Source organism: Alexandromys fortis, unplaced genomic scaffold, assembly GCF_014885135.2.
Source record: "Alexandromys fortis isolate MF-2015 unplaced genomic scaffold, M_Fortis_MF-2015_v1.1 scaffold_77, whole genome shotgun sequence".
Classification (NCBI taxonomy): Eukaryota; Metazoa; Chordata; class Mammalia; order Rodentia; family Cricetidae; genus Alexandromys; species Alexandromys fortis.
Window position 1 is genome coordinate 803256 of NW_026067967.1, and position 22990 is coordinate 826245.

The following is a 22990-nucleotide window of genomic DNA, read 5'->3' on the forward strand; positions in this document are numbered from 1 at the left end:
AATAGAGGGACACATGGCAGGAGGTGAGTACCAACTCCCGAACGTTGTCCTGTGCCGTTTCATGTGCTGTGGTGTATGTGGTGTATGTTGTACAACTTGACCTACAGGTCAAGTTGTAAACTATAACAGACTGCTGAAACACAAGAAAATATGAAAGGCTCTTAAAAACATCATGTGTAGTCAAATAAACCAGATAGACAAGCACAAATGCGGTACAGACTAATTCATAGGAAAAGGCTAACCTATAGTGTAACGTGAGAACCGGGGTTACCCTTCAGAGCAGGGCTAAGGCCTTGGATTAGACAGAATGGCCCTGGGGTAGTGGGAAGTTCTTCATGGTGTGATTGTGTAGACGTGTGTTTTTATTCAGACCCACTGAACTGTGTGTTTCATTATGTAATCACACCAGCTAAACAGACCAGAGCTGCCTTCAGATGCTACGGCTGGCTCCAATGCAGCCCGACAGAGTTGGCAATGCTGTTTGTTACAACAGCAGGCTAATGGAAGGAGACTTTCTTATTTATAGCTCTGTGATTATAATTTTAAATGTAACACATCATATTGGGGTTCTGTTATACAACCAAGGGTCTCTAATTAGTTGTTCTTTTTTTCTTCAACACAACAGATCCCCCAACAACTGCTGATAGGGTTATACACACATTCCATCCTTGAAGCCCCTGGAGTCCAAAGAGCCCCTTTTCTGCCAAAAGTGATAGCAGGCAGAATGGCCAGCACATCTGGACAGCTCTCTTTGATGGGCATGGTGTGCATGCCTTTAATCCCTCTACTTGGGATGCAGAGGTAGGCATATCTCTGCGAGACAGAGGCCAGCCTTGTCTACATAGTGAGCTACAGGCTAGCCAGGCTTGTGTTGTGAGACCTCTCAGAATAAACAGATAAATAAAACAATAAAAAAAGATTAAGTAAAACGTTAGGACAAACCATATGAGACCTTGACAAGTTCTATATATACTATACACACACACACACACACACACACACACACACACAAAATCATGGAAGTAAATCAGAGGAGAGAATAACCAATGAGAAGTTGGCAAGAGGGGTCCTTTCCCTTGTCCAATGTCTCCTAGGAATTCACAGACTAAATCATAAAGAATGTAAAAAGCATCTTGATGCAGGCAATCTTGAATTTCAGGCACGCCCGATTACCCCATCTCAGATCAAAGATAACCATCACCAGCCTTGTGCCCAACATGTCCCAGCAGGGCTCCAGATCCTTCCCTGTTCTTGACCCAACAGGTTTACTGCTAATGAGGAATCTGGCTCTGTGGCTCCTTCCCGGCTCCCGGTGCCATCGGAGCAGATGGAGGAGCCTTGGGAGCTCAGGGTGAGAGAACGCTCAGCTTTTCCATTAAGCTGGCTTGGTTTCTACAGCCACATGCATGAAAGCGTACGAGAAACTGCATCCAGGAAATCATCTAAGAATTGATATTCAGACCCCAAACAGAAACATGCTTTCCATTACTGGCAACGCTGCAAGTGTCTGGGAGCGCGTGTAGCTCTCTGCATACATACTCGCTTCTCCCCATTCCTGCTTCTATTCCCTGAGCCAACCTGAGTGCAGTGCTGAAAAAGCCTGACATTTTCAGTAGTTACTGGCACTGGAGCTATCAAAGTCAAGAAGTGAAAGAGGGGAAGCTTGGGAAATAGAAGTAACCCCTTTCTATTCCCAAAGAAAGAAAATCCAAATGAACTAGCTATGCTGGAGCCCCAAGGCTCTCTGTTAGATTTTCCAAAGTCGGCAAGGCCTCGAAGAAGCCATGTAATTAGGCTTTAAGGGCAAGGGCTGCCACATGGACGCAGGGAATATGGAACATTCTGAGACATGCTATAATTTATAGATGATGAGACCCTGGCAAAGCTGATTCTTTTTAAGAAGCTGCTTTCCCTGACACCACAACCCCCAATGTCTTGACAAGGGAAAGTGGATGACAGTATGAGAATCCCCTAATCCTGTCTGCTCTTTATCCTATCAGACTTTGCTCTATGTGAGGTGCGTGTGTGTATGTCCATGTGTGTGTCTAGGTGTACTTGTCCATGAGGATGTGTGTAGAGGCCAGAGGCTGCCTCTGGGAGGGTTTATTTACTGCTTCTCAATCTTCAGTTGAGACAAGGTCTCTTATTAAACCTGCTTATTATACGTTCAGCTACTCTGGCTGGTCACAGGACCTAGAGATCTGTCCGTCACTTTCCCTTCGCACTGGAGCGACAGGCATGTGTCATTTTACTCAGCCTCTATGAGCATAAATACACACAGCCATCTCCCCAGCTCCCATGTAGACATTTCAAACTTGGGGGCAGTAGGTCCCGAGACTTGGGTCTCTATTCTCCATGGCTTTCTTGAGATGCCAGTTAAGAAGAACTGAGAGTTAGTAGATGTCCGACCAGACGAGATTTCAGAGATAGCCTTGACCTCCTCATGCACTCTTCACTGAGAGTCAGAAACGGAGGCCCAGGGTCACACAGCCCATGGTCACACACTGACCCGCACCAGGAGAGGAAGTGGACTGTGTCTACCGTGAGGCATGGCGGGAAACAGAGCAAAAGGGAAATGGCGAAGTCACGCAGCCGACCTGCTGTTTGACTGACACGTAAGCAAATGAGGGAATTCTGGGAAATGGCAGCACTCTTTATACTAAGTATGGAATAAATAGAGGGCAAGGAGCCAGTCCTAGCCATAATGGGTCTAATGTTCATGGCACACTTCTTTATTGTCTAGAAAAATGTCACACAACTTAATGTCCTGTTGTCTCATTTAATCCTCCTATCGATCTACTGAGTTAATAACTAGAGGCTCATATTTACCAGTCATCTGTCATATGAAGCGTGCCGGATGCTGCTGGTGAGCATCTTATGAAGCGTGTGATTTCACCTGAACAACATGATTAGGAGGTTGGTACTGTGGGGATCCATAAAGGAAAGAGGAGAAAACAAGGACTCAGAATATATACAGCTCTCCCAAGACCACTAGAGGAAAGAAATTAGAACCTAAATCCCCTTATCAACACTTGACAGTACTGCCTTTCAGTACGGGTTCCATCAAAATTAAGGAAAAGGGCTGGGGATGTGGCTCAATGGGTAAAGCCCCCGAACCACAAACATGAGACCTGAGTTCAGATTCCCAGAAACCAAATAAAAGGCAAGCATAGGGCATAGGGACAGGTGCTTATAACCCAGCCCTGGGATGGAGACAGAGATGGGTGGATTCCTGCAGACCACTGGCCGGCCAGCCCAGTCCAATCAGTGAGCTTCAGGATCAATGAGAGACCCTGTCTCAAAAAAAATGGTGAGGAGCAATTAAGGAATTAAGGAAAAACATCTTCCTTTGCCTTCACACGCACGCACGCACGCACCTACTCTAACAAAGACATGCACCACATAAAACACACTTTATACACATGCACCAAAATACACACATCTATTTTAATAAGTACGTGTACCACACATGCAACACAAAACATATAATACTTTACACACATACACCCAAACAATATACATTATACCCATTGATATTTAGTATTCTCACTCTTTCATTTTTCTAAAATTAACCAGAACTAAGATAAAAATAAATAATCAATAAAAATAATTGGTCTAGTCCATTTACGTTGGTAGATGGAATGGATTATAATTTAGGCATTAGAAATTATACCTACACATGTTTTGGGCTGTGGTATTTGTTTTCCGGTCTATGTTTCAGTTCAAAATATTTATTTTGATACAGAAGGAATTGGGTTTAGTACATGAAGTGTAATGAAGGAAGAAGGAAGAGAAGGGAAAAAGAGATGAGGGATGAGAAAAGAGAGGGGAGGGATGAGAAAAGAGAGGGAAGGGAAATGGGGAAGGGTTAACAGGCAATATTGGCCATAGGACCAAAGGGGAACACATATCCACTGCTCCTGGGGTCCTATGGAGACCGTGCTGTGTTCTAATCTCGCCACAGTAACTTAGAAATCAGTAGCCCTGGGAACCAGGTCTCCTGGTGTAGCATGCTGCTTAGAAACGGGGTGCATGCCCCAGATACACTCGTACGCTTTGTTCTTTGCTTTTGAAATCCAAAGCGTTATTTACATATACTTGGCAGCAGCACAGAATCTTTTCATTAAATGAGATTTTTAAAAAATATTTCTCTGTGTATAAAAATAGAAGTATTTGAATAAGACCACATCTTTTATTTTTCCTGCTTCTTGGCTAAATTATTGGTTAGAAAAAAAACCCAGTAAAACATACTGCACAGCACCAAATAATTTCGCCAAAGATTAATGTGTGTGTGCACGTGTGCAGAAATACACCTATATGACAATGTATATGTATTCGTATATGTGCCCGTGTGTGTTGTATGCACGTGTATGGCATGTATGCGTATTTTTGTATGTGCATTCATGAGTGTGTTTGTGTGTGAGTGTGGGTACATGTGTAAAGCTAAGAGGACAGCATTAGTTTCTGGTCTTGTTTTCCACCTTCTTTGGAACGGAGGTTTCTTCTCGCTCTTTGTTGCGCATGCCAGGCTGACTAGCCTGCACCTTCTCCTGCCAGGTCATGGGAGCTCTGAGATGCCATACACTTAGTGTGGGCTCCTGAGAATCTGGACTCAGGTCCAAGCGCTGGCAAATGCTTTACTTATCGATCGCCTTAGCTCTAAGTTAACTCTGAGCACTTGGATGGTGCTCATTTCGCTGTTGTCTTCAGTGCCCTGACCAACGGGGAAGTGCAAGGATGGACGCACTGCACTTTCAGTTGCACCGAAGCCAGTATCTTGGGACGCCCGGGCTTGCATCCACTCGGCACCCACCACAGTGATTCCATCGCTCTTCAGAGCCCCTTATTTCAGGCTGAGAGCGAGAGTCCAGCTATCGCTGGAAAGGAGGCACGCTTTGTGGAACAACATGGAGCTCCGCGAGTTTTACATTTTTGATCTTTGCCACAAGTGTGGAGAAACTTCTACTGAAACACAGGAGGGATCTCTCTGGGTCTTTACAGAGGACAGGGCCATATCATACTCTTGCCAGGCAAGGGTTTACTGATGTACTCACCCATCCATGGGGTCGGCCAGCCCTTCCTCCTCCCCGAGGGAATATAGTGTCAGGTGTTTTTCATACACACAGTCAGGTCTGGGCATAATCTTGCCTCTCCCATTTGGAAGCTGAATGATTTAGGGCCAGCTATTCAGATTTGAATCCAAATATTCTTGTAAAAGGAGATCAGTTATACCGTGCCCCTTTTTCATTTAACTGGTGGCAATTAAATGAGAAAGTGCTCAATGTGTGGCCCACACCTGATAAATAGCATGTTAGGTTTGAGAAAAGTGAGGCTCTGTGGTGACTCATAAAATTTCAAGTCTGGTGACTGACGGAGCCAAGACCCGCCCCAGGAGTGTGGAAACATGGGTGCTCTTCATGCACAGTCTGCAGGGGGAGAGTCACACCACCTTCAGTTCCGTCCAGTCACGAGAAGGCAAGTACTGCAAGAGTAGGGAGGGGTATGGGTGTGATGGGGAAAGCTGACTTCAAGATTCATCGTGGACCTTTTAGACAGAGAGACCAAAGAAAGAGCCCATACCATTGGAGGGAGAGGGGAAAGGGCAGGGTGCTCCCTGGGGCCCCACACAGGAGGGGGCAAAGGCAGGAAGAGGCTGAATTGAGATGGCTTCTTCACACAGCAGGTGTCTAGGAGTTACATGGAAGTTTTGAATAGAGGGATGAACGCAAGGGTTAAGACGGCTGGAAGTGAATCGCACTTGAATTTCTGCCATTTTCACTTGGAAACAGAGCATCCCTCCCACCAGGCAGGCTGATCTGTTTCCATGCCAACCAATTGCTGAGGCCTGGAATAGGCTGAGTGTAAGGTGGAGAAGGGTGTCAGTGATGAAGATAGAACAGGAGAAAGGACACAGTAAGGGTCAAATGGCGGAGGTGGACAAGCAGGGCAGCAGCTGAATGCATTGCAAATGTGGTCATTGCTACACACAGATACAAACACAAACACTCAGACAGACAGACAGACAGACACACACACACACACACACACACACATGGGTCCTTTGGAGTTCTAGATATTTTCAGAGACCTTGTATAATTCAAGAACTTTTAATCGCATCATTTCGTGTTCACTAGAAATCAAATGATGAAGGTCAGAACTCTGGTTCCTGAAGTCTTCACAGCTATCCGACCCTTCCGTAGTTTAGCCCCGAGCTAGGAGATTGCATTTTTGCCCAGTGTCAGCCAACTGGAGCACCAGCTTCAAGGATGATCTCCAAATTCTAAATGTTGTCCAAGCTGAGTCCTGCTGGGAGTCAGCCTTGTTGCCAGCTAAAGGTTTATGGTAGGCTTCCAAGAGAGAACTCTGAGATTTCCTGATGCATTGCTGTCTTAAGCATGAAATGAAGAAAAAAAAAAAGGAGAGGGTTGGACAGAGAGGATAAGGGAAAGAAGGAAAAAGAATAGGGTTGGTTTTGAACTTGGCTGCACGATGGGACCACTGGGAAAGCTTTACGAAACACTCATGTCTGGAGAGCCATCAAGTTCATTCTGACATACAGCTAAGGTGGATACACTGGGAAGAAGCAAGAAGAGTCACTGAACAGAACAGGGCTGGGGTTTCTATTGGGTCCTTATCAGGAAAGAAAATCACTGAGGATTGGATAAGGCAGGGGAGAAACAGGGATATGACTGCTCCAGTGGCTCTAATCTCCACTATAACAACATTATCCAAACTCTTGTGTAGGGAGGGAAGTGAGAGAGATTTGGACAGCCTCGTGTTGTTGCTTTACGTTTTTATTTATGACTGTGTGTGTGTGTGCTTATCTATATATGCACGGGTGTATGCAGGTGTCCACGGAGGCCAGAAGAGGGCGTCAGATCCCCTGGAGCAGATGGCATAGGCAGCTGTGAGCCACCCAAGGTGAGTGCTGGGAACTGAATACAGATTCTCTGAAAAAGCAAGTACAGCAAACGCTCTTGACTGCTGTGCCAATTCCTCAGCTCCCATCCTTGTTTTTCTGACCACCCCGTAGGCTCTTCCCCAACTTCACTTACAGCAAGGACTCAATGCTTACTCTTCAATATCTTGGGTCTGTGCTAATGTATGGCATGTATAATATCAATAACTGTTTATAAAATGAGTCAAATGTTTGAGGCGAACCGTGAAATGAATGCTAGAGGGTTGGACTTTTACAAGGTTCTTTTCTTAGCACATTTTCAAGATGTCACGAGCACAGGGAACTGCAGAAATCTGAATGACATGAACACACAAAGAAACTCCAAAAAAACCAAAGCAACAAATGTCCTCTAATGAACTTAACACGTGTTTTAGGAACTCCTGTCTGTTCAGGCATGTGGGAGACCCTGTAAAAAAACAGACTGAGACTTCCAGCAGAGGATTAAGTTCTAAAAGCACCCAGTGGCGCTTCTATATTGATCTGTGCAGAGTCCAGTATTTTAAGACATCCGTATGTCTTCCTTGATATAATATGGCTGCCTCCGTGGCTTTAAAAAGTATAGGAAGAGCTATATTCTGGGTGGAGGTAGGGAAGATCATTCAGCACCACATGAACTATTCTTGCCTCGAGGTATCCACCTTTTAGATTAGGAAAGTCTGTTATTGTTCAAGATGAGATGAAATGGTTGAGGCAAGCATGTGAAATGAATTCTAGAGAGTTCCTTTTTGATAAGAATGGTTTACCATAAGCAGGGCTTACGTCTCAGTGAATATCTTTTCTATTGCATCTAGATCATGGGAACCTGCATCTGTTGCATTAAAGCTGTGGTTTTCTAATGTTAACATAACTTTCAGCACTGGGGGTATAGCTCAGTGGTAGAACATTGGCTTTGGAACTCTAGGTGTAATGGATCCCAGAAGGGAAAAATGCGGTATGTTATGTGATCACTATTCCTGCGATTATTTTTCTATATGTTACTGCATTAATTGGGCTAATATTTTACTTTGATTTCTTCTATTAAGTTTTAAAGAGAGATTGGGCTTACTGAACTATAATTTTCTTTCTTATAATGGCCTCATTAAGTTTTGATATCAAGTAATATTAACATTAAAAAAGCCTACCAAATTTCCTTTCTTACCGATTTCTAGATATGAGCATAAAATACATGGTAATTTGTAAAAACTGTCATAAGCCTATGATCTTATATTTATTATTCTCGTCTTACAGACAAAGAGGCTCGGAAGGGAAGCAAGGAATTGCAGCAGAAGAAAAGGCTGAGTCAGGACTGATTTCCATTTTATTGTTGTTTCTTTGAAGCAGGCCATGAACTCGAGGTTCTCCCACAGGCTGATTGCTGCTCCCTAGACTTCGCTTTTTTCTTGCCTATCTTAAAATGTCCTGGACTAAACATGAGCGGCTATGTGACTTCGGCATTTCGATTCTAGAGGACTTAAGAGTTTAATTCAACAGATGTCTCTGCCTTCTGCAGGGAAGAAACACTGCTAAGATCACCTTTCCCCTTCCACCTGGAACCTAATTTAATAGGCCCCTCTGTGCCTGACCTTTCAAATCTCCCATTTCCTGTCCCTTTCATGATTTTAGATCTCAGGACAGAGTCTATGCTCAGAATAACAACACCGATTTCATTTTATTTTTGTAATTACTGGTAGATGGATCCTAGAGGGCAGATCGAATTCATCTTTTTATCCCAGACAATAGTCTGCATAACACTTTACAATTAACACCACTGAAGCTGGTAAAATTCAGGTTCATACCCTGTCCACTGCATCCTATTTGCTCTGAATCAAATGGTTTTCTAGCCCAGTCTCCCTGTACACATCCTCTCAGCAGGAAACCGCACACTTCTTTGTTGTAGATGCATGGTCAAGCCAGGGTGGAAACTCTACGCTACAATTTCCACCCAAGGCAGCCTAATTCCACGTTATCTGTCATGGACACCTTCGAGGAAGCTGTAGTAACTAGCACAACGTGACCACGCATGTCTGAAATTAGGTGTAACTAGGAACATGGAAACCTGAGAATTTAGGTTGAGAGTAGAAATTCAGAGCAGATCGGAGGCGAGTTTGCATCACTTTCTCCTTTCCCTTTGCTTGTGCATCCTGGCAATAATGTAACTGCCCTAACCTTGGGTTCATTAACTGAAAAAAAAAATGGGAATTTTTTAGTACAGTATGGAAGTGGTAGAAAGTGTGGGGGAAAAGAATTTTTAGAAATTTTAGGTGTTTTTACAAATAATTATTATCCTATGAAAGGTTGGGGGAGTCATTCAACACACTGTTAGGGAGAAACACTATTCCTTGATCTGCACAGAGAAACCCTACCTTAGTGAGGGACCCTCGGGAAATAATGACAAATTAATTTACTAACAATATATAATTATTTTTGGTAATAGAAAAATATTATTTTACCTTTCCAAAAACAACACTGGAACACATCAGATTATTAAAGAGGAAAGGTCTGGGCTTCTGACTTAGGGCTACTATTGCTGTGATGGAATACCATGACCAAAAGCATGATGGGGAGGAGAGGGCAGAGGGTTTATTTGGCTTACATTCCACATTATAGTCTATCATCCAAGGAACTCTAGCAGGGCAGGAACATGGAGGGGTGGGACTTACTGGTTAGCTCTCTAAGGTGTGCTCAGTCTTGGTTATAGCACCCAGAACCACCAGCCCAGAGATGACCCCACCTACAATGGGCCATATCAATCCCAAATTAAGAAAGTACCCTACAGACTTGCTTTAAGACAAGTCATATGGAGGCATTTTCTCAACTGAGACTTCCTTCACTCTGTTGATTCTAATTTGTGTCAGGCTGACATAAAACTAGTCAGTTTTCTGCTTGCAGAAAAAAAAGGGACTTATATATAAGTAGAAAGAAAATCCAAAAGAGATAGGTTGACCAAGGTGAACCATGAAAACAAATGCCTCCCTTTTAGAACCAAAGGATTCAGAGTTAAATAATCTAGCCAGTACAAGGTTTACCTTTAATTCCTCAGCTCTAACTTAAGACTCTGGATATTAAAACATGTGGAGATTTCCCATCTAGCTCCCCCAACCCGTGTGTGTGTGTGTGTGTGTGTGTGTGTACATGCCTGTCCATCTCCTTGTGGTTGCCGTTTCAACAGCACGCTCTCAGCTGCTGCGGCAGTGGCATGCCTGCCTTCCTGCTGCATTGCTCCCCCATGCTCCCTCGCCATGATGGTCCTGGGTTTACCACCCTGACTGACTCAGAAAACTTAGAAGTACCAGTTTACAATCTGGCCAAGACTCCCCTCATTGCTGATGGTTATTACATCATCGGGGTACGGCTCCCCAGGAGGGAGGAGTCATCACTAGAAATGGGGGTAACCCGGCAGACATTTGGCCTCCTGACCTTTTGAATGGGACACTCCAAATTGAGATAAATGATGACAATTGGAAGCCATCTTAAGAAGGATGACTGAAGAACTCCTGTCATCAACCCTCCCCCCATGCAGAAGGACAAACACATCTTTGCCTATGGCCCCTTTCCAGACTCCATTAGTGGTTCCTGTTCACAACAACTACACAATTTATATTGGAGTGATCACTGCTGCCGACTAACAAGGACACAACTAGAATCAAAAACCTGCACTGGAAACGATTTACTGTCAACATCTTGAAAGGGCGTTAGATTTTTGTCCAAGTTTGTTTTAGCCCAGAATCTAAGCAGTACTCGGGTAGACACCTGAACTGCCCTTCCCCTGTAATCGGATTGAGGACTACTTTTATTTTCATCACAGAACCTACATCCAGTAACTGATTGCAGCAGGTGCAGAGACCCGCAGCTAAGCTTTGGGCCCAGCTCCTGGAGTTCAGTTGTAGAGAGAGGGAGAAATGTAATATGAGCAAAGGGGTCAAGACCATGATGGGGACACCCACAGAAACAGCTGACCCAAGCAAATGGGAGCTCACTGACTCTGGACAGAGACGGGGAAACCAGCATAGGACCAAATAGGCCCTCTGAATATGGGTGACAGTTGTGAGGCTTGAGCAGTCTGTGGGGTCACTGGCAGTGACACCAGGATATCCCTAGTGTATGAACTGGTGTTTTGGAGCCCATTTCCTATGGAGGGATGCTTTGTTGAGCCTAGATGCAGGGAGGAGGGCCTTGGTCCTGCCTCAAGTTATGTGCCAGACTTTGTTGACTCCACAGAAGTGGCTTCACACGCTTTGAGGAATGGATGAGGGTGGGGTACGGGGAGGAAGAGTGAACTGGGATTGGTACGTAAAATAAGATTGTTTTAAAAACTAAAAAAAAAAAAGAATAAAAATTGCACAGCTGAGAGAAAAAAATTGATTTATTGTTAAAGAACTACATTGGAAAGAATAAGACAAGGAAAACATTGTATATTGTTTTATGAACACTGAAGATTCCTTTCTCGTTCATCTTTTCTGCCTTGTGTGCATGTGCGTGTGTGTGCATGTGCGTGTGTGTGCATGTGTGTGCACACACACATACATATTTTCATGGAATGTTCCTGGTGTCCAAATAACATTTTTTTAATCTCTGCACCAAACCACCTTTTCTTCCTGAAAATGATAGCAATAATAAAAAGATTTGATTGAAGTATGCATTGTTATTGACCTATTTTTTCCAGGCCTCTTACTTTATAGAGTTGTTGATCCCATGCCAGGTCCCTGGTGTTAACTCTAGTGTTGCTGGTCAGAGAAATCCGTACTAAGGCTGCGCTCAGGAGAAGCCAGGCCCCAAAGCCAGAACACACCACTGGCAGGAACGACTCTCAGAGTCCTCTGGAACATTTTCACAGAACCTTAGGTCTCAAGACAAAGGTGGCGGTGGCGGGTGGGGGACGAAGGGACCGGAAAGACTGACGTGTCCTGCAGTCGTGAGATGAATCTGAGATAATGATGCCAATTAAAATTTGGAAACTTTACCTCCGTGGAGGCAGCTGACTCAAAGAGCTGTCAAAAGCTTCGAGAAAATGGGGGTTTAATGCCTCTCAAGGACTAAGTGCTCGGAGATAGTATTCCTACAAATCATAAGACAGGCATAGGGATGATTCATAGAAAGCGCCTTTTTAGGCAAATGACAAAGCTTGAATCTTTGAAAAGTTTCCAGTCTTAGGTTTTTGCCATTGGTACCTGTTGGATCACGTGCTAAAGAGAACATACGATGCACTCGGCACTGTTTGAGCTTCCATCAGTGTGTGACCTGAGTTACATGGGGTCCCATTCTTCGTATGCCTTCACCGTCTCGCTTTTTAATTTTCTACAGGGCCGCAACAGTGACAAGGTAAGTACAGAAGTGTGGTTGCATGTCTTGCCACATCCAAGGAACTATGCGCAAGTGGTATTTTAACCCTGCCCTTTAACTGTGAGATCTCTATCCTTGCTTCCGGCGCTGGTCGGCAAAGGAGGATCAGAAGGCTAGTCTCTGCTGGACTGAGAACATGAGGGAATGAGCAATTTAACCACGAGTTCATAAACTAGAGCACGTGATGTGAGGTAACTGCATGAAGACCGATAGCCCATGTTACCTTTAACGATGCAGGGGCAGTTATAGTAAAACTCATGGGTTCCCCAACAAGATGGGGGTCAGCTGGAGTGAGAGGTTAATGGTACCTGTAAATGAGCAAAATGCATTATGTTTGTACAAAATTGTCAAGGACTTATTAATAAATAAAAATTTTTTGAAAATTCATGTACTAGGGGCTGGAAAAATGGTTTAGCGGTTAACAGCACGGATTGCTCTACCAGTGGACCTGGGTTTGATTCCCAGCACTAAAATGATGCTCACAACTGTCTGTATCTCTGCTTTCTTCTGGGCTTCCCAGGTACCAGGTATGTACATGGTACACTGACCCATATAAATATAATAATAGCAATAATAATAATAATGCAAATTCATGTACTAATATCTGGGCATGGTGACACGCATCTGTAATCCTAGTACTCAAGAAACAGAATTGAGAGGATTGAAAATGTGAGTCTAGCCTGGGCTACGTGTGAGAACCTGTCTGGAAGGAAGGAAGGAAGAAAGAAAGAAAGAAAGAAAGGAAGGAAGGAACAAAACAAAAAATAAAAGTCTCCAAACTCATGAAATATGATAATAAACAAAACACAGGCACACATTAGAAATGGCCATGTGTTGGTGGTCAATTCGTAAACCTGAAGAGAGAGGGTTGACTCGGTCAAGCACTTGACCACTTGGAGAAAAGAATTCTTCATCTCTAACAGTGAGTGAAATAGCACCCATTTGCAGTCTTGCTGTTTTAAACAAAAATAAACACGTGAAAGCTGTTCAATAGAGCCATATGGCATGGGGAATAGGGACACAAACCAGCATGCTTGGGTTCTAATCTCAGCTCGGGCTCTTACAGGTAAAGCTGGCATCTGATCTCACTTTTCTCTTCTCTCCAGTAGGTGTAATCTCAACACCCACTTCATGACAGCTCTGTGAACAGTGAGCAAAATAACCCACCCAAAGTACTTTAGAGTTTACTGGGTATACAGCAAGCGATTTCCCCTGCTGCATTTTATTATTGTATTTATGAATATTCATAACTGTTACTGTACTTACTGACTTGTAATAAACAGGGAAATAGAATTTATAACCAATAACAAACACAGCTTTGTCGGTTAGATTAGTTTAAAAGGTTCAATCTCAGACAATTTGAGAAGGGGGTTATTCATTTAATCAGTGTAACACGGATCTTTTTAAAAGAAGATTTTGTGTGTGTGTGTGTGTGTGTGTGTGTGTGTGTGTGTGTGTATGCACACCTGAATGTATGTATGTGCACCTTGCCATATGGGTGCTGGTGGAGACCAGAAAATGTAGTCCCCTGAATCGGGCAGGTGAGAGTCATCCTAAGGGGGTGCTGGAAACAAAACCCTGGTCTTCTGGGAGATCAGCAAGCATTCTGAAACTTAATGTTCCCACCCTAGTGAGCTTTCGGGATCATCTGCAGGCTATGAGGAACTCAAGTAAAATGTTAGGTAAAGTGAACTTGTTTGCTTTAGATGCCAAACATACGAATGAACGACTCAGCAGTTTCCATGTGTGGCTCTGTAAAGATGCAGGCTAAAATCGCAGTCTGCAAGGATACTAGAGTCACGCAGAGGAGGGTCAGAGGAGCCACAGACCAGAAAATATCAGGCAAAGACATAGGCTTGGCAGTACACGTGGTGCAGGGAGCACTGAAAAGCAGATGTTGGATGACTGTCCTTTTTGTTTATGTGTGTGTATGCATATATGTAATTTCTATGATTATTTTTGTGTGTATGTGTGATTTACTTAAAAGTATTTCTACATACCATATGTGTGTGTCTGCGCCTGAGGAGGTCAGAAGAAGGTGTCAGATCTTCTGGGATTAGAGGTACGAATGATGGAAAGCCACTACATAAAGGATAAGATATTTCTAATATTGTGATTGTTCTGCGGTGAGAGCCCAGAAACAAAATCCCAGATGGTAAAGTGACTTGAGCTGCTCAAGGGCAGGGAAAAAAAAATACCTTGTTAATCTTTTAATACCAGAGCCAGAATGAGGTGGCTGGTTAATGATTCAGAAAAGCCGTAGTGGGAGGAGTCAAGGAATGTGTAAATAACAGGCCAGCCATCAGTAACAACGAGATCTGAAGTCTAGATATGCCCCAGAGGATTGGAAGGAAAATGTGAAAGCCACAGGAAAGGGTCACCCATGAGACTCCTGTCTTTTTCTTATAGAAATCTAAACACTGAAACCCTTTTAAGTGTAATGGCAAAGTGTGATTCAGGGGAAGATGAAAAAAAAATGACCAAAAAAAAAAATCCAGATCCCCCAATAACTCCTCCTACTTTCTATTTCAGGCATAAAATTGGCCGCTGAAAGACAGCCTTTTGTTCCACAATTAAGGATGCAATTAAAAATGTAAATGGCTGAAAGACTGAACATAATACTAATAAGAGTCTCAAAGTCTGAATGAAGAATCAACATCTAGTCTCCTTTAAGGGACGCAACCTCCACATTCACACAGAAACAAGGGAGCCTTCTCCTTACTTAACAAGTCCCATGGGGATCCTGCCAAGACCTGCTTCAAACTAACCCTATGGGGCCTGTGAAACAGTAGGTGCCTACCACAACTGAGACAATCAGGATTGCACCTGAGGGCTATGGTTGTAGCTCAGTGTGGAGACCCGTCTAACATACACAAGATGTCAGGTTTGATTCTTAGACCCACAGAAACTGGGCATGATGGTAGACTCCTAAAATCCAGCTCTTGAGAAGTTGAAGGTGGCTCTCAGCTATATTCGGAGCTCAAGGCCACCCTGGGCTATGAGTTTACAAAAAGGGGGGGGGCAGGTTTGCAATTGGTAACTGTTTTCAATTAGGGTTAATAGCGCTGTGATGAAACATATGACCAAAAGCAAGTGGGGGTTGGTGTATATATACTGGATCACAGGACAATGAAGGAAATCAAAGCAGGACTTGAAACTGAGCAGGAACCTGCAGGCAGGAACTGATGCAGAGCCTGGAAGTTTCACTTACTGGTTGTTTTACTGGTTGTTCAGTCTGCTTTCTTACAGAACCCAGGAACAGCAGCTCAGGGATGTCCTCATCCACGATGGACTGGGCCCTCCCTCATCAATCACTAATGAAGAAAATGCCATAGAAGTTTTCCTGCCTATAACTCGGTCTTATGAACACATTTTCTCAACTCAGGTCCCTCCTCTCAGATAACTCTAGCCTGTGTCACGGTGACATAAAGCTAGCCAGCACAATAAGCTACAAATTTTACCCTAGAATGCCTTTTTTGGAAAAGTCGATATAAAACATAAAGGAAACAGACATTTTGTTACTGTGAATGTTAACAGTGCTCCATCAGGGCGGACTTCAACATCACTGCCTGAACAACGGGGGGGTCTTTGATCAACGCTCTTATGGGGGTAAAAGCAATGACTTGTGTAGGTCATTTGTAAACCTCTCTGGCCTTCATGTTGCCTTGAAAGATTCATCACTCAGCACAGAGAGAATCACACAGAATGGAAAAAAATGAAGTATACTACACATAAACAAGAGTACTATTTAATGACAAAGTTCTTTCATCTTCATGCATGCTTCTATTTACAGGGCCATAAGAAAGAATGAATGCCCTTCATTCTGTGGGTCATAATACTTAAAAGTTTCTGAAATAGCAACAAAACATTGTACATTAGGAAGCAGTCAACATTCCAGAGGTTCCTGTGGCTACCCAGTCTTTAGATATCACAAGACATTTAACTGTCTTTCCCTGGTTGCCACTAGATGATGAGTTTTCTATTGGCAGGAAACATGGTTCCAGTTTCTCTGCTCTTTTTTCCAGGTGGTCAAGTGCTTGACCGAGTTGACCCTCTCTTCAAGTTTGTGAACTGACCACCAACACATGGCCATTTCTAATGTGTGCCTGTGTTTTGCATGAAGTAAGAGTGTGTGTGTGTGTATGTGTGTGGAGAGAGAGAGAGGGAGGGTGGGAGGGAGGGAGGGAGGGAGGAAGGGAGAGAGAGAGAGAGAGAGAGAGAGAGAGAGAGAGAGAGAGAGAGAGAGAGAGAGAGAGAGAGACAGTCTAAGGTAGAGTAGACATTCCTAAATCAAAATTTTGTGAACTGTCTGATTTAGGTCTTTCACTTCATGCAAATATATGGACCATATCAGTGAACACAGCACTGACAGGAACAGACTGGTTACAGCTCAAACACTCCCAACAGCTGGAACCTCTGAGCGACCACTGAGGGAGGCGGAATAAAGTGGGGGAGAGATAGGGCGAGTGGAAAGTTGACTGTCATAGCAGCTGGAGACCCCAGGCCAATGTATTTTCTTTTAGGTCCTCACAGCAGATCTGGTGAGGGCTGTTTCCTTCTAGCCTTCAGAGTACACAGGGGTAAGCAAGATGAGAAAAAGAATATAGCTCAAGATGTTATTTCCGGCTTAGAGAGACAGGCTCATCACCTTATACTCATATAGTCGAGAAACCCTGCTACTCATTTATTTTGAGAGAGTGAGTAGTTGTCGTTCTAAAATAATCACAGACAAATTTGGTACAGTTCCCGTTTGCATGCTCCAGATACAGCAAGCGTCTCTAGGGACCGTTCTTTGGAAAGGACTCCGTTTGGGCTTTGCTGGTCCATTTCGCATCCGCACTTCCTTTGCTGGTCTATTTTACCACACTGTACAAGAACAAGGCCAGGGGCTCTGATAAGGCTTGGTTCTAGGCTCTTCCTCTGTGTGTGGCCTCTATTTCTTCACCTCTCTGTCTCAGTATCATGTAGATGCTGAGGTCAGTTCTGGAGGTACTACATGACGGGATTTGGGGAACCAAATACCACATTTGTATATTAGAGAGATTTCCTCTAGGGAATTTCATATGGGAAGTCAAATGTTCTTGGGTCAAATTTTAAAATGTCCCCCCTTTGGAAACTTCCTGTCCGCTTATGTTTCCATTTTTTCCTGCATGTTATACTTTGTTTACCATTTCTCAGCATGGAGATTTGATTCTAACCAATAATACCTTCAAGTATGTCTTTTGATTTTGTATTATAACCTTTTGTTTAATTTCCACAACTTAAAAACTTTTAGCTTATATGTTTTCATCCAATTTTCTTACTGTGTTAATGATATTGTCATGAAACCTGTTTTTTAGCGACAACAACATGGATGATTTTTCCTTGCGGTTTGAGTCAATAAAGCCATTGACTGATCTGTCTGGGTATTGTTATTCCAACTATTTTCCCCCCAAAGTAAGACATTTCAAGGTTTTTCAAAATAATTTTGATCATGAAAACTATTAGGAATATTTTCTAACAGAGCCTCTCCGCCGGCGCAAAGAATTCCAGTCAGACCAGATTAAACCAAATTAAATGCCTGTGTTTAATAGACAGTGGTCCTGGGTGGCTGGGAGCATGCTAGGGGGAAATACAGGGGGAGTGCTCATGCAAAACCAAAACCTTCTCCCTGCAGCCTCCTAAAAACCCTGTGGGAGGGATCAGCGCTTGGCAGGCTGGGGAGTTGGGAGTCCGGACCAACAAAAACGAGTAATACAAGTATGGAGAAGAGAAACAGATACAAATTGGCTTAATTTATATCACATTTGCAATGTCACTCTAAGATATTTTCTAAGGTAGTTCTCCACATTTCCTTCCATGGACAACAAAGTACTTCAAAACAATCTAGAATACAGTTGGCGAATTATAGAAGATTAATAGTCTACTAGATATCTATCTATCTATCTATCTATCTATCTATCTATCTATCTATCTATCTATCTATCTATCTATCATCTACCTACCTACCTACCTACCTACCTACCTACCTACCTACCTACCTACCTAATCTATCATCTATCATGTGTTTTTAAGTCTCAAAAGGCCCGAGGCATGGAAACTCCTCTAAACAAGCTAGAATTCTATTATGGCCGAGTATCTTGCAAATTAGGGCCCCTGAGAAGCTGCCTCCTTCTGAAACTGGTCTTCTGTTTTCTCCCTGCATGTCTAGCACACAGAAAGGAGAGCTGTACAGCCATGGAATTCAAGACAAACCAGCTCAAATGCATCATTTAGTAGATGTATCATGGGATTCTTGCTGGAAAAGAAAGTGAAATTTTGATGAGGAGGATGTGGCCTTAGTTGCCAGTCAGCTCTGGCGTCAGAGCTCACAGTGGCCATCCAAAGACTGATGGCCCGATTCCTCTACATAGGCTTCCATTCATTCTGAAGTTAGGGGATACTTTCCCTCTCAGCTGTCAGTATCTGTATTATTTGTTACATAATACAAAATGGCTCAGTGGATAAATGAGCTTACGGTCTCACCTAAAGGCCATAGTTAAGTTCCCAGAAGCCATGCTAGAAGGGCACGTACATACATACACCCACGTGTGTATACACACACAAATAGATGATATTGAGATGCAATCCAGGAGCAGGAACTAGTAAGTGGATCGTGTTACACTTGAGTGTCTATATATCACACTAGAGAAGTTTCCACTGGGATAAAATACTGACAGGTATTTTGAATTCACTCATTCTGTAGTCAAGACTGGACTGAACTTACTATATATCTCCAGGCTGGTCTTGAGCTTGTGGTGGTCTCCTGGCCCCCATCTAAGTACTGAGATTACAGGTGTAAGTCACACCTGGCTAATTAATGGGTTTCAGGCAAGGAACTATGAATTTGTGTAGTCTGAGAATCAACTGATAGACATTCTACTGAAGAAAGTATTTCTGCCAAAACTTTCAGAAAAACAACCAATGCACATTACTGTTTGACAGAACAGCCAATTTCCAGTAAATGAACAAAAACTAGCACACTCAACATCTGGAGGTCAGGAAGTCATAGGGAACATTCTCTCCCAAGACTGACCGCAAGTCAATGTCCAGAGCTTCAGTCTACACAGCCAAGCTTTGCCATAAGTGAAACCAATGGTATACTTTAATAGTTTGTAATATTATAAAGGAATAATTTGTTAGCTGGGTATGATGATGTGTACCTGTGTGTCCAGCATGAATAACTAGCATTTGTCAACTTGAGCTACACAGACAGACCACCTTTTCTTTTTTTAACAAGAGAAAAAAATTAAAAGCTAAAACTCGGAAAACATTTTAGCCTAATAACATTTCAAAAATTACTTCAAAATGGTTAAATTCAAGACATTATAAGCAGAAGTACACTGACAAGCCCAGGCTAGCTGGAACACAGGCGTGGCCCTTTTGTCCCTATGCCAGTCGCTCCGGGGCGAGTACATCCGAGTCAGGAGTGCTCCGATGCCTACCTGACATACAGGGAGCGTTTCTGATTGGTGCGAAGGGACCCGGACCCGGAGCTCATGCTGTGGTTCATCATCTGCTCGCGTAGGTCATGGATTTTGGCCTCAAATCGGGCGTAATCTGGAAAAGGAGGAAGCAAATGGTTAAGTTTGGTTCTGCACCTTCTGGAAATTGAACACGCTCTGTAGACGGGGCTACTGGTCCCCGCTGTTGTTCCTCTTCCAGGCACCAGGTAGGAACTCAACTTCAGAAGAGCGTGTCTGTTTACCAGAGCTCTGTACTCCCAAATTCCCAGGAAGAAAGGGAGAGAGATCACAATTACTTTCTAAAGATTACCCAGGAAGCACAGAACCATGGCATTCCCAACTTGTTTGAGAGAAGTTTTGATACAACCTTTAAATCAGTTTCCCGCGTTTCTCACAACTGTCACACACCATCCTAACTAGTATAAAATGGATACAGTCTATGTTAATCTTACTCAGATTCTCTCAGGCTCCTTTCTATGTGTCTATGTGCGTGCAGAAGGTGCGGGCACTGATTGACCTTACATGTAGCCCTGACTGTCCTAAAACTTGCTATGTAAAGCCGACTGGCCTCTGCCTCCTGAGTGCTGGCATTAAAGGTGTGTGCCACCATTCCAGGCTTTCACTACCACATTTAAAAAATAATTTGATTTTTTTCATTCTTTTCTTTTTCCCTTCCCCGAGACAGGGTTTCTCTGTGTATCTCCAACTGTCCTGGAACTCACTCTGTAGACCAGATTGGCCTTGAAATCGCAGAGATCTGTTTGCCCCTGCCTCCCTGAGTGCTGGGATTTAATAAGTGTGTCACCACACTCATGGATTTTAAAAAGCTCCATGAAGCTGACTTTAATTTCAGATCATGTAACATGTACTGATAATTGCAAGATGGCCTTCCCTAAAAGATTTGGCAACAGCTAACAGAATACTTACACAGTTCAGAATGTGAAATACAAAAGTTTATACTCTTAAGACTAAAAAAGCCCATAATAGTAGGTTAGTAATTTCCGACGCTGAAATATAACCTGGAATTATCAAGATTTGGCAGACTTCCTGTTAATAATTCAGCCCTAAATGGTTAAATAAGTCAAATATAGACTTAATCACACAGTTCATCTAAAATCCACTGACTTTACTCTAAAACACTGCATTTCATTCCAAGGGAAAACACTTCTGAGTGTTGGTGTGATATTGTCTGCAGATTAAAGGCACCTTGAGCAGGCTGGATTTCCTTGCTACGAGATCAGCTAACATCTATAATGGACCATATGGCACCCGGAACATGTGGGGCTCTGGGGGCATCTCTTTCCTAGGTCATAAGATGAAGCCTACAGATGTCATACAAACTGATCTCAACCATATGAACATAGAAGGGAGATAGAAAGGCCCCTGCCTTCTATCATATAGATGTGCTTCCCCAAAGCTCATCAGGGGAGGGAGCTGTGTGCTGGGAATGTTAGTGGGGATGTCTGTGAGTACATGATCACAAACACACATTGAAAATTGTGTGGAAATAGATTTTTTCTCTTTTTGAATAGCATGACATGGATGGCTAGTTACTTTCTACCAAATCTATAAATATGCATTTCCTTAATACATTCTATAGTTATACATGTTTATTTAACAAACCCCATGTATTTTGGTGTTAGGCCTCTGAAGGTCTCCATGATACAAATAATTGTGTTACTGCGTGTGTGTACATTATGGGATAAGTTAGTACTAGCCAATACTGTGCACAACAACCATATAGTCTCCACTAGCACTTTGTTTTTTGTGTTTCAAAAATATGTTGTGATTCAGGCTGCTGTGTATGTGCGGCACAATCTGCCTTGATCTTGTGTTCCTTCTGCCTCAGTCTTCTGAGCACTAGGGTTATAGGCTCATCACTGCTCTCTGTGGGGATATAGAGTAGGAACTTGGAGCTTTCTCAGATCCATGTCCTGTGACCACTCTCTGAAGAGGAAGTATGCCTGGTCTCATCTCAGTCTCATGCAGACATAGGACTCTCTGCTTCATAACCATGGGGACTGGAAGGTGAAAGAGCAAAACTCTACCAATGTACTCTCCCAACATCCGACCGGCGAGACCTCATGCTGTCTGTGAGCAAGCCATAGTGTTGCCTCTATTACACCATCTTGTAATTATTTGTGTAGTTTCCCATTGTCATTAGGCTGAGCCCCTTAGGGGAGAACCCACGTCTCACTATAGGGATTCCCTAATTCATGATGCGGTGTCTGATGGTCCAGAGGGAATTAACAAGCGGCACACACACCTTTTCTGAGTGACTGATCGGTGAATGAAGAACGAGCTGAATCATTAGATAAATTTGGTTATCAAATAATGTCAATTTCTAACATTATTTCACAAGAGAAGGAAAGCAGTGCACATCTATCTCCTTTTCCAAAAGCAAACGCTCAAGTTTCAGACATTTTTTGTCAAATTACAGCCAATTCCAGACCCTTTTGCTGTCTCTATTATTCTCTAGGCAATGTCTGTTCTCTTCAGCTGAGTCATGGCGGGCGGTGGAAACAGTTCTGACACGTAACCTACACACAATTAAGAATGACGATAGACTCTCATAAGGATCATGCTACTCCAGCGTGTATTATGACAGAAGGCTTGCCTTATTAATAAAGTTCATTTGCATTGTTATATGGCTCATTAGATACCCCATTACCTTCTGCTGTCTTCTTACATTGTTTATCATGTAGTATCGTACGGTGTTTAAGTGCACCATAGCTGTAGCTGATGCTGCCTCTGCCTCATCTAGCCTCCACATTATTCTTGACTTAGCATTTTGAGACTCATCTCTGTCACAAATCTTCTATTCAAAGGTACTTGTCTTTTACATTTTGAAAGTGAGAACAGAGGTTCACATAATTTAGCCAGTTTGTAAACAATAGGTTTGTAGATGCAATGTGGTAGGGGTGGGGGAAGTTGCACACTCACAACTGCATAGTGATACACCAAGCCTGTGGTTAGAAATGCTTTGGAAATAAAACCATCTATGTAGACTGTAAGATGCCAGTCTTTACGTCTTATCAAAGTATTGAAAATCCATTCTGCTAGCTAAAACACGAACAACTAATAGACCTCCTCTTTATTAATCCCGTTTCTTTACGGGCGTCCTTCCTGCCCATGCTCTCCTGCTTTGGGGCATTTTTCAGTCACATTGCTAACATTCTTGCTTGATTCCAAACTTCATGAGACCATCCAACTGAGATTTCTAAAACAC

General features: G+C 43.1%; 1 protein-coding gene across 8 annotated transcripts in view; it reads right to left on the bottom strand.

The window, feature by feature from the left end:
* The window catches only part of Dlg2 (discs large MAGUK scaffold protein 2), a 1620445-nt gene that overhangs the window by 101368 nt on the left and 1496087 nt on the right, over positions 1 to 22990 (bottom strand). For all 8 annotated transcript variants that reach the window (XM_050154450.1, XM_050154453.1, XM_050154448.1 and 5 more), the window contains one exon: positions 19741 to 19855. In XM_050154450.1, the coding sequence (XP_050010407.1) occupies positions 19741 to 19811 (71 nt within the window). In that variant the 5' untranslated portion in view covers positions 19812 to 19855. The remainder of the gene's footprint in view (positions 1 to 19740; positions 19856 to 22990) is intronic.